The sequence below is a fragment of the Typha angustifolia genome, chromosome 7 (genome assembly GCF_048772165.1).
Source record: "Typha angustifolia cultivar Huaian chromosome 7, ASM4877216v1, whole genome shotgun sequence".
Lineage (NCBI taxonomy): Eukaryota > Viridiplantae > Streptophyta > Magnoliopsida > Poales > Typhaceae > Typha > Typha angustifolia.
The window spans coordinates 16,654,677-16,666,206 of record NC_133245.1 but is presented as its reverse complement, the minus strand read 5'-3'; the positions used below and the strand labels follow the sequence as shown (position 1 = coordinate 16,666,206).

The window sequence follows — 11,530 nt, the reverse complement described above, 5'->3', positions numbered from 1 at the left end:
AGTAGTAGTAGTAGTATTCATAATAGATAGAATGTGACGGAGGAGGACCACGTTGGATGAATAATGGAAGAAATTAATAGAAGAAGAGTCTTAAACGAGAAGCAGAATGAAAAAAAGAAAGAAAGAAAGAAAGAAAGAAAGAATAGTGGGGCTTAACAACAACCCAATCTTCTCCCCGGGCTTGCTTTTGACAAGCATGAGTGCATCCTTTTGATCGAGCTTTTGGTACGTAAAGATGTGTGGAAAGTAAAGCAAGCGTTAGCTCTACGCGCAGACTTAACCATCATATTAAAAGAAAAGGAAAGAGAAAAAAAAATGGATACGTGGGATGAAGAGGAGTAAAAGGATTGTGGTTGGCAAAGCATCTAAAAAAGAAGGGATTGGGTGATCACAACCCATGCTTTTGTTGCACTACCACGTAACCCCCCCTCTCCTCTCCTCTCTTCTCTTCTCCTCTTAGCTTATCTATATCTATATCTATATCTAATCTAAGCCACTTCATTCACAAGTATATAATCCCTCTCTTTTTTTTTTTATTTAAAAAAGAAGAAGAAGAAGAAGAAAAGTTGGCCTTGATTTTGGATTGCTCTGCACTCTGTGTGGACTGAAACTCTGCCAACATGCGTATGTGTGTGTCCATGATAGAGTCGGTTGCAAATCTCTGTCGGTTTGATGACACTGGTCCCTCCTCTTCCATCGCCAATTTGAAATTTGGCCAAATTTAGAGGTCCCCGGACAGCAACTCCATTGCTATGCAATCATGTGGCGGACGCCGGTGACACGTCTGCCGGCCGGTGGATGGCGACGTCCGATGAAGTGGATATATCGAACATTTAATGTTAATCAGTCTTCCTATGATACAGATAGCTCGAAGATGTTAGTTTGAAAATTTCCCATTAATGAAAAGAAAAAACTAATAAAGATTGTTTAATTTTGTGGATTGGGGGCCCATGCATGGATGGATGTATCAACCTTGTAGTTCTAACCCAAAAAGTCCCACAAAGTGGAATTAGACGAGGCTTGTCCGTGACGAAAGCCTTATCCCACATGCATGCATGCTTATCCCTCTCACCTCTCTTTCCTTTCGGCAGTTAAAAGTTGTATATCTTTAGCACTCTCAGCCAGAGAGAGAGAGAGAGAGAGAGAGATAGAGATATCTCTTTCTCCTCTTTGGCTCTGGATCCATAAAAGCGCAAGGCCCACTCATATGGAGGAGTCTTTAACCCAGGAAATCTGGGCCGCTCACCCCCCCTGCCAACCTTGCATCAGGCCGTCAGATCCGGTCGAACAGTGGTCTACACTTGAGGCCCACCAGATTGTGCCCCCCCCCCCCCCCCCCCCCCCCCCCTTGCTTTAGGAATCTCTTCTTTACATGGTGATGAGGTGACTAAAAGTAAGCAGGAGAGAGAGCTCGTCTGGCATTGAGATGGATATCTTAGTGGTAAGAGTGTGATGGTGACAATGCCCTTTCCATTCCATAGCATGGATTCCCCATTAGATGGTAATATATTTTTGTTTAGTTGGTACTTTTAATGCACTTAGCATATGCAATGGAGATCTCTGAGAAAAAGAGTTCAAAATGAATAGAATTGATTGTGTGCCTTGATGCAGCTCCATTGTATGATGCTTTTCCTGACTGACAAGGAAAGTTTGTAATTTGAAGTAAACAAATTAATAGTAATAGCACTTGCTTTGTCTTGTGTTCTTGGTCCAAAGCTTTCTTTCCCAGAGGGAGAGGGGGCAGAGGGGCATGGTCCCTCTCTAAGAGAGGGATCTCCTTTTAGTGAGGACAACACCAGAATGCTGTGGCCCCTGGAACCCTAATGAGAGGTTCCTGTCCCCTCTGCTACATATGGGGATTAGTCTGAGCAAGAGATCTGTAAATATGGCCACAATGCTCCTCTTGTTCGGGGTTTTCTGAACCTGATGATGACCAATCAATATCATCAGATGCGTCGCAATGCGCGACGCGGTTAGTGGGGCCGATAACACCTGATTAAAACTGATGCAGCTGATCATGGCTGCCATGAGTTCAGAAGTACCATTGTCTCCATTGCTGATCACAGCCAAGAATGTTGTAACCCTGGAGCAACTTGTCATGAGCTTTTTGAGGCTTTCAAGTTCTAACAAAGAAAGGGGGATGAGAGTAGAAGCACAATCCTTGCAAGCCCCCCTTTGGAATAGAAGAATTGGTAAAATATGAGATTTGGCAACTTTATGTGGTCCTGGCTGCAGAGTGCCAAGATTGAAATATATCAAAGCTCGCAAATAAGATAGTAGGTGATACCAGGTTTACATAGAAAAGAAATCTTTAGTTCAAATAATGGAGGGAGTTTGATATCTAGCTAGTTTATTATCTTAATATCCACTAGAGAAACAGCTTCTGAGCTTCTTAGATGAGTAAACTAATAGAAAGAAGCATATCAAAGGACCAATAGATCATTTAGGAAGAATGACAGACAAGTCTAACATGCATAAGGAGAAGACAACCATGTGATGGATCAAATACCCATAGTAGGAAAGCATTAAATTAGACCATTAATAATAAATAACTTATGTTGTCTGGTATGGCTCCTTGCTAACATGAGGACTCCGAACATTGGTAGGTGGCTCGTCACCAGCAGACAATAGCTCAACCATGTTCAATGTACCAAGAGGCAAGCAAACATTAGGATCTGATCAGAAACAAAGGTCCACATGATGTTTATGAGAATGCCACGCTCTAAGAGAAGAAGATTAGTTGAATCAATAATGTAGAGAGAAGGAATGCATTCTCCTGACAAGGATGTATTTGATTATTGAACCACTAGCAGATGAATAATGGAGGTTTATGCATGAAAGGGAGAAATGGGTTGACAAGATGATTCTGTTCCCCATCCTTTACAGTATATAAATATAACCTCAAGAAACATTCTGAGACTATTTATGAGAGTTGGCATACCTCAAACTAGAACCAAATCATGCTATCTTAGTTACTTAAAACAAAAGGAGATAAGAACCTTGACAAACACAACAATTTATCTTCTAAGAATAACTACTGACATGGCTAAAGGGGTTTTTAAAAAGAAACTGATGAATGTAAGCACTCATTGGAACTGTACTCAACAGTCTATCACTTCTGTGGATACAGCAATTCTGCCTATTTCATCTTTCAACATACAGGAAAGAAAATGTGACACATTAGCTGCCTAGGTAACGGGAAGATTTCAACTAAAGAAGCATATAAGCAAATATAATGTGAAACCCCTTGGGTGTTTGAAAATAAATGAGGGTGATTTGAAATTTTAATGAGCTCACATTCAAAAAAAAAAAAAAGAGTCTGATACACTGTAATCCAGGTGTTATGAATTAGTAATAAATGATACCTAATTTTAACCAATTAGGCAAGCTGCGTACATGAGGTATCAGGTAAATGACAATTGATCCAAAAGCTGCCCATCAAAGAAATATTACTTTTCACATCTTTTCTATGTATACCTTAACAATTGTATACAAATCTGCATCTTCCCATCAACAAATCTATTTACATATCTTCTGCATTTCTATGTCATATTTAATATATTCTACCATGTTAATCTAAACTGACTAAGTCACTTCACCATACTTGACCCGCAAATTTCTTCTTCCAAGTCTGATAGACAGTGGTGTCAGCATGTTCAAACATGTTATTCTCATATAACATTTGTCTAGATGTAATTTCAGAAGTAAAGATAATGCCAGAAAGGACAAGGATCCAAGTGTAAGAGAGCATTTAGAGATACAGAAAAAGATTCGAGTGCCTAGATGTAATTTTCCACCATGTAGACTTCATTATATCCTAAAGATGTTCCCATGCATTCAACGGGATGCTGCAATCACCCAACTCAAAAAGAGTAGCTCCACTTTAGAACCCATTTTCTTTAATCCTATTAGGTATGCCTCCTCTTCTCTTCCATATACTTTTATAACAAAACCAATATGTTGAAACTACTTTTAGTGAGATCATAGTAATTGAGTATGGCATGTTATTTGTTTCAGATATTACATAAGTGACATTAAAAACATCCTCCTAAAAGATTCTCCACCTTCAATTTTTTTTTTTTTTAGCATTTAGCCATATATTTGTTCAATCAAACAAGCTAACCCTCCAAACCAAGAAAAGGTAAGAACCTTGCATGTATGTCTAGTTCCAAGCAACACCATTAACCACTACTGCATACTGACTGTAATGGCTGTGTTGCTACATTCTAAATCAGAGAGACCAATTAAAGATGTTTCCTTCTTCCAACTTGTAGTGTTTGTCCTCCAGAGCCATCATCCACAGTATGAACGTGCTGAATGATCAAACATATCTAGAGTCAACTCATGAGCAAGCTAGAGACCATGTCTTACCATCTAACCATACTCTCATCAGCCTAACTTCTAGAAAAACGGCTTTTTAGCTTATAATACCACAGCAAGACGAATTAATTATCATGAGAATCATTCACTTAATGTCTTATCCTCACTGTTTTCATATATTATCAATAACTTCATATTGAACTGTAGGCAATATGTTTCAAGTTTAACATATTATAGATAAGAAGCAAGAAACTTGCCAAATTGCCACTGTCCTAGTCTTCAAACTAGTTCCAGTTGTTCTCAATCCTCTAGGATACCCTATTCTGGAATGACATTTAATTTAGTTTCCATCCCCATTTTCCCATCTCTATCTTATCTTAGGGTATCTTAATGCAAACAAGACTGAATAAAGTGCACAAACATCCTTAGTGCAGCTTTACCATGTAAACATACTTTATTAATATCATCGATCTACTTTTGTCGCTTTTGCTAGCTGCCTTATTTGTATCATCTCCAATCTAAAATTCCAACTATACTAATGTGCAGGTTTGGCCTCAACCTCCAGACAGATTTAAGAAATGAAAAGTAGAATGTTTAAACTTGATGGTTTTAACTCACAACATTTTGATGTCTTCAGTAAAAGTGGACTAATATCCAGTGTAGATGTTCCACGACTTAGTTTAAGTCATTTAAATGACAAGAACAGCATATGACCATTCTAGCATTAACTGGGTACAAGATCAAAGCAAATCGCTGAAAATAACAACTTCACAATCTAGAGTCAGAACATTAAGCCTTACGACTTTACACTTTGCAATTTTCTTACCTTTCATGTCAGCGTAGCATATAATAGCCTTAGCAAGAAGAGTATTTGCTAGACAGAGTAAGTTAGAACAGCATAACCATTCCTGCTCAGGTAAACAAAGAACAGATAAAAGGAAACAGTATTATTGTACCAGACTTTCCCGAGTGTCAATTATCCTCTACTCAGAAACAATAAGTCTAGAAATACATGGCAATTGAGCAGAGAAAACAGTACAGATACAACCAATAAGGATAGCAAAACATGTTACCACTATGGCACAACAACAGCTTATGATCCATTAGACTTAAGTGAGTATAGAAAGCAAGTTTAGCAGCAACCTTTGCAAGATATTGCAAGACAAAAGGTATTAGATCCATGCCTGCAGGAGGAAAGCTCTTCAGCACCTCCACGCTGACACAGAGACGAGCTCACCACGCTGCCAGAAGAGGACCAGCGAAGCCTGACGCTTCTCCACATGAAAGCCCCGCACCTGCACCCTCTTCAGGAGGCACTCGGCCTGGGTCTCGGTGAAGTTGCTGAACTGCACAGGCACAAACCCAGCAGATGCAAAGAGTATTTTCCAAGGCAGCATCTTATCTGCGACAAGGTGGCGGCCCAGCACGGCACCCTCAATTCTTGGCTGCAGCAAGAAGCGCTCGATCTTGTTTGCCACTTCTAAGTTAGTGCCTGCTGAATCAATGGAGTCTAAAAGGAAAGTACAGGACTGGAAGGCATGGAGGAAATGCTGTGCGAATGGCAGCTCGCTGCGGTCGCATCCATGGTCGACTGAGACCACGATTTTGGGGGACAGCTGCTTCACAAGGCGAAGAATGGTTGGGAATGACGGGTTGTGGGCGGAACCTACTGGGAGGTTAACTGCGATGGCTTCGTCGCCCATGGCGAGGAACCCAGAGGGATCAAATGAGTCGAGGCTTAGGATGTTGAATTCAAATGGAATGTTGAGATCGCTTGCAAAATGTGAGAGATTTTCGCGAGTGAGGTGGAGCTCAAGTGGATGATGCGAGGAGAAGGGCACAAAGGCTGTAACTTTAAGCATCGGGATAGCTCCAGCTGCCGTGCAGCGCCGTTGGGCCAACTCTTGCATGAAAGAAGACCATTGCCCGCCGACCCCGATGTCGAAATCAATGATATGGATGCGATCAGCGCCAGCGAGCTCTTCAAGCAAGACCTGGATGCAGGTGAAGTTGGCAAACTGGAGGACGGGGGAGCCCTCGGAGAAGGCCTTGTAGGCGCTGAGTTTGAGCATGACGTCGTATGGGGTGGCCAAGGGGTTGGGGAATGGACTCCGGTGGTGGTGAGCCGGGGAGGAGGAGGAGGTGGTGGTGGGGGAGTTGGCAAGGACGAGATGCAGGGCCTCCTTGAAGTAGAAGGCGGAGCGGAGGAGGGGCTTCCCCGCCGGGGAGGGGAGCTGGTGATTGAGCCGCGCCAATATCCCACGCGCGCCGACGAAATTCCCGGCCTCGACCATCTTCGCCGCCTCGAAGAGCTGGTCCAGCAATGCCTGCTGCTGCTGTTGTGCGGCCGCAGCTGCAGCAGCTTCATCTCCTGCCGCAGCCTTCGGCTTCATCGGCCTCGGCTGGAGATGGAAAGGAGTGGAGTGCAGCTGCGGAAAGGCGGCGACGACACCTTGCGCCGGCTGCAGCGGCAGCTGCAGCTGTTGGTTTCGGCGAAGGAAGAGCTCCGGGACTCCGCCGGAGGAGTCCATGGGGTGATGGCGCGAAGGCTGGGGAGGAAGAAGGACTTGCGACGGAGGTGGAGGTGGGTGTTCGACATGGGAGTTGTAAGGAGGAAGTGGAAGGAAGAAGGCCGGGCTCGGGTTCGGCGACGCCTGCGACTGCGGGTGGTGGTGGTTGAGGACGAAGTTTGGGAAGCCTAGGAGCTGGGGCCTGTCTTCCAAGGGTTCTGGGAAGAACATTGCCGGCGGCAGCGACACTGGAGGCTGCGGCGGCAGCAAGGGATTGCTGAGATTGGAAAGTTTGCTGCTTGCAAGGGAAAGCCCACCACTTGGAAGAGGACTAATGGCGGAGGAGGACCCAATTCCTCCCATGGGTTCTAGAGAGAAGGCCGGGGGATCGACGAGCCCGAAGCCCAGCCCCGCATTGCCGCCGTCGAATTCCGCGGCGCCGGGGGAGATAATCGGATGTTGCTTGATGCCGGGGTCGTCCACGTCGCCCATGATCCACCGGAGAAAAGTCTGCTCTTGGCCAGGTGACGCCGCCGACTCGGAGAGCATGGTCTCCCAGTCTTCTACTCCCATCCCACATTTCTCACCACCTCCGACGAAGCCCATCTCGAGCCCAGCTGGGATCGGCTGGAGCTCATGGTCCCCACCGCCGCCGCCGCCGCCGCCGCCGGGTTGGTCGCCGGAGGGACCCCATTTGTGGGTGGGGTTGTTCCCGGAGACCGCCGCCACTCCGGCGGTGTCGGAAGAGCCGCCGCCGCCGCCGCCCAGGGAGGAAGACAGCGTGGAAGTGGAGGTGGGTGGGCTCGGGCTCCTCCTATGATCCAGAACAGAGGTAGGTTCTAATCCTTCTCTTTTTACCCTCTTGGTCTCAACTCTGTTCCAAAGGATGGATTTTTGTAACTCTTCTTGCTGCTCTACTAGTTGCAAGGCCCCCTTCCCCTGGGCATTGAAGGGCAATCCCCTCATCTAATACCAACTCATGCAAGAAAACCCAACAAGATCTCAACCTCTCTCTCTCTCTCTCTCTCTCTCTCTCTCTCTCTCTGACTCTCTCTCTCTCTCTCTATCTATCTATCTACCCTCTAAAAGATGAGATTTTGGTTTTGGACAAGAAGGAGATCTGGGCTTTGTTTGCTTCTCTACAGTGTATCTTTGACTAGTAACAGGAGGGTAACACTTGTTGGGCTTGCAACCAAACTATGCTTCCCCATCTTAGAAGACACATGGTGGGAGATGAAGGTTCTCTTCCTTCTCATTCTTTCCAGCTTTTGTAGGCAACCTTTCTACTCCTTTCTCTCCCATCTCCATTCCTCCCTCTCCTCTTCTTATCAACTCTCCTTGTTCTTCTTCTTTCTCTTCCTCCTCCTCCAGCCTTTCTTTCTCTTCTTTGTTTCCTTTTCCAACTCCTTTCTCTCTGGATGGGTTGGGGGAAGGATGGAAGGGAGGTCTGTGGGTGCAGCAGTACTCTCCCTCTCTCTCTTTCTTTCTCTCTCTACTGCCATGATGCGTGCAACATAAAAAAGTAATAAAGTGCCCCCCCCCCCCCCCCCCCCCCCCTCTCTCTCTACCTCTCTTTCTCTCTCCTCATACTCCTCCTTTCTCTATACTCGTCCTATTTTCCCCCCTCTTTATCTCTTTTCTCTCACTATCAAATGTGACTCGTTTATTTTTCCCCTCCCCCCGCCGTGGGTGCGTTTGGAACCAATTCCACATGAAATTTAACTCCTTTCGTTTAGAAATAAATTCTGTTATTTGACAAAAAAATACAAATAAATTCCATCAGTATTTCAAATTATCGAATCCCACCGCATACAACCAAATCCATTAAAATTGATTAAAATTTTATCACATAAATAATTTCAGCAAACCTAAAAAACACATACCGTATAGATTATAGACAGTTGAATTTCGTTGATTTGAAAATTTAAAATCATATGATTGACCACTAAGTATAATATCCATAACTAGATTTATCCGAGATATTTGCATTAAAAATTTCTTAAATTTTTATAATAATAACTAACTCTTATATAGATTAATTTAAAAGATTAACGTAATTTACTTCTAAGAACCTAATTTTATTATTATGAAATTTTAAAAAACTTGTTTATAGAACTATGTACGCATAATTTTAAAAAATACTTGCACTCAATTTTTTTTTTTAAAAAAAGAGTTTAATTTTTTACTACGAAATTTTGTTAAGAAAAACTGTTTTAAGTACTAATGGCTCCATCTACCCTTTCCCTTTTGTTTATTTGTATATGTGAAGTTAGATTAAAAATAAATAAACTATATTATTTATTTATTTCTCTTCCTCTCTATCTCTCCCTCTCTCGTTTCTTATGAACAGTGCCTGCAGCGCAGAACTCGAAACCCGGGTCGTCAAAAAGTAATAACTAACGTCGTAAAAGAGAAAAGCTGGTTTCCCCAAAATACCACCATCATTACCTCCATATATGACGGAAATGCCCCTATTCTCTCTGTCCTTCACGTGAGCCAGGCGGGTGGCTCTCGTCATTTAACCCTGACCCGGCTTTTGTCCCACTTTATAATTAAAGGTCCCCAAAGATATCTACACCATTGAAATCGATGCGTAACCTTACACTAATCGGCATTTTAGTCTCTATATTATCTCAAATAAAAATAATATATATATGTGTGTGTATATATATATATATATAATATTTTGGGCCAATGGGAGCGATGTCCAGGTTTTGATTGACCGTTCCTTTGGTGGTCCTCTTCATCTCATCTTAAAAGCTGCTCAAAAAGTATGAGCCTGACAAGGGCTAAATAGGTCATTTCTTACCCGTAGGAGGGGGCACTGTAGTCATTAATTGGATTGTCTGTGTTTTCTACTGTCCCGTACTTCCCCCTCCCTCTTCGGATCCGCTGTTGCGTCTTACACAGCGGGCCAGCCTTTTAATCGATGACGTGCCCTCATTTTGGCCTAGCCTTTTAATCTCGTCCCTCCATCGTAGGGACGGACGAGATTGTCGTTATGGATCAACTGCTCTCTCTCTCTCTCTCTCTCTCTCTCTCCTCGAACCTTATTATATATATGTACATATACATATATATATATAAATATATTAAGATTGGATGTCATGCCATGTATCAATGTAATCCTAACTATATATTTTTGTGTTCCCTCGTCCCTGCCAATTAAAACCATTGGAGCTTTGCAGCAGATCATTTGGAGCTATCATAGCATTAGTTTATCCACATGCCCATGTGATGGCTAACAAGGAAAGTGGACAGCATCATCCCATCCATCCGTCCCATGTAATGCTAATGCCTAATGCCTAATGCCGAATGCCTAATCCCTAATGCCATCTTTTGAAATAGTCTTCTTCCTCGTTTTGGTTTCTTTCTATATTATGCATGCATTTCATAGTCATAGCTCGCAACTATGGATGTTGACATGTCTATATCCTCTTTCCTCCTCCTCCTCCTCCTCCTCCTCCTCCATCTATGTATGATGTCCACTTTAAAAGGCCCAAACATGCCTACTTCTCTTCCCCTCCTTGCCGGCCCATAAATGCTTGTGGAGATGACAATAACACCAACCCATTTATATGGCAGTGGCATTGATGTAATAAGAAGTTTTAAAAAATTAATAAATTATATAAAAATAAATTAAAAAACATTAAAACTTTATATGTGAGAATAAATTACTTTTTTAAGTTAAGTTAATGGGATTGCGTACTAGGTTAGAGATAGGATCCTTATCTAATTCATATAAATCTTATAACTTGGGCCTACCTAATGTTTTATAACTAATAAAGAAAATTAAAAGGCACATGCCATGTTTCTTCTTTTATTTTGTTTATTGATTTTTTCTCTTTATCTGGAAATAATTAAGCAGTTGGCTAACTCCTCTGTGCTATATATTAATAAAGCTTTAGATGGTGCACAGAAGCTTCCTTTCTTCTTTCTGAAGGAGGGGATTGTTGGTGAGATAATTGGCATAGTCTTTGGATTAAGAATAATGAAATAACTTAACTTGACCGGGATAAAACTGCATTCGATTCGTCCTCCTTCTGTTGAAAGCTTGATTTATAGGTTAATATCGAGTCTAATTACTCCTAAACAAATTATTAGGTCAATGGGTCTGATCTAATGAGTTGTTAACTATGGGGAATTTCTTAATTATTTCTGAAGGCATTTGACATTTTGGTCTCAGGAACCAAGTGATTGTTGCTTCTTAGAAACATCTCATCCTGAGATGATGTATTATTCCACGAAACTAGTTGAGCAATGTGGGTTGATATTAGTGGGATAATCTCACCTTCAAATACTCATCATCATTATATCGATGGCCCATATTTGACGGTTTTAATTATATTAGAAAAAATATATTTAGAGAGAGATAGATTATGATTTGAATAGGCACCATCGATCAAATTAGTTGGATAAGCACAATCAATATGTTGACATTGAATCTTAATTACCTCTAAAAATAGATGCTAGAATATAAAATATAAAAATTATTTATTTTTAATAATAAATTGTTTAGAGTAGTTAATGAACTATGATGATATAAAAATGGCCGTCTTGAATTTAAATTCTATTATATTATTCTGTTATTAAAAATATAAAATATTAAACTCATTTTAGTTATATCATTGTTACATCCGTTTTCTAGTTGAAATCACTTCAAAATTTTAATTGTTAATGCAAAAATAAGTAAACTTTAT

At 41.8% G+C, this 11,530-nt stretch overlaps 1 protein-coding gene across 1 annotated transcript; it reads right to left on the bottom strand.

Moving 5' to 3' along the window:
• Window positions 1–5,250: 5,250 nt before the first annotated feature.
• LOC140762398 (uncharacterized) lies at window positions 5,251–8,369 on the bottom strand. Its single transcript, XM_073100172.1, has one exon. It carries the CDS (start codon window positions 7,794–7,796, stop codon window positions 5,523–5,525), a length of 2,274 nt encoding a protein of 757 aa, XP_072956273.1. The 5' UTR covers window positions 7,797–8,369; the 3' UTR covers window positions 5,251–5,522.
• Between the last annotated feature and the right edge of the window lie 3,161 nt (window positions 8,370–11,530).

Excerpts from the sequence above, each read along its gene's own strand:
- LOC140762398 (XM_073100172.1), bottom strand. The coding sequence starts at position 7,796 with ATGAGGGGATTGCCCTTCAATGCCCAGGGGAAGGGGGCCTTGCAACTA.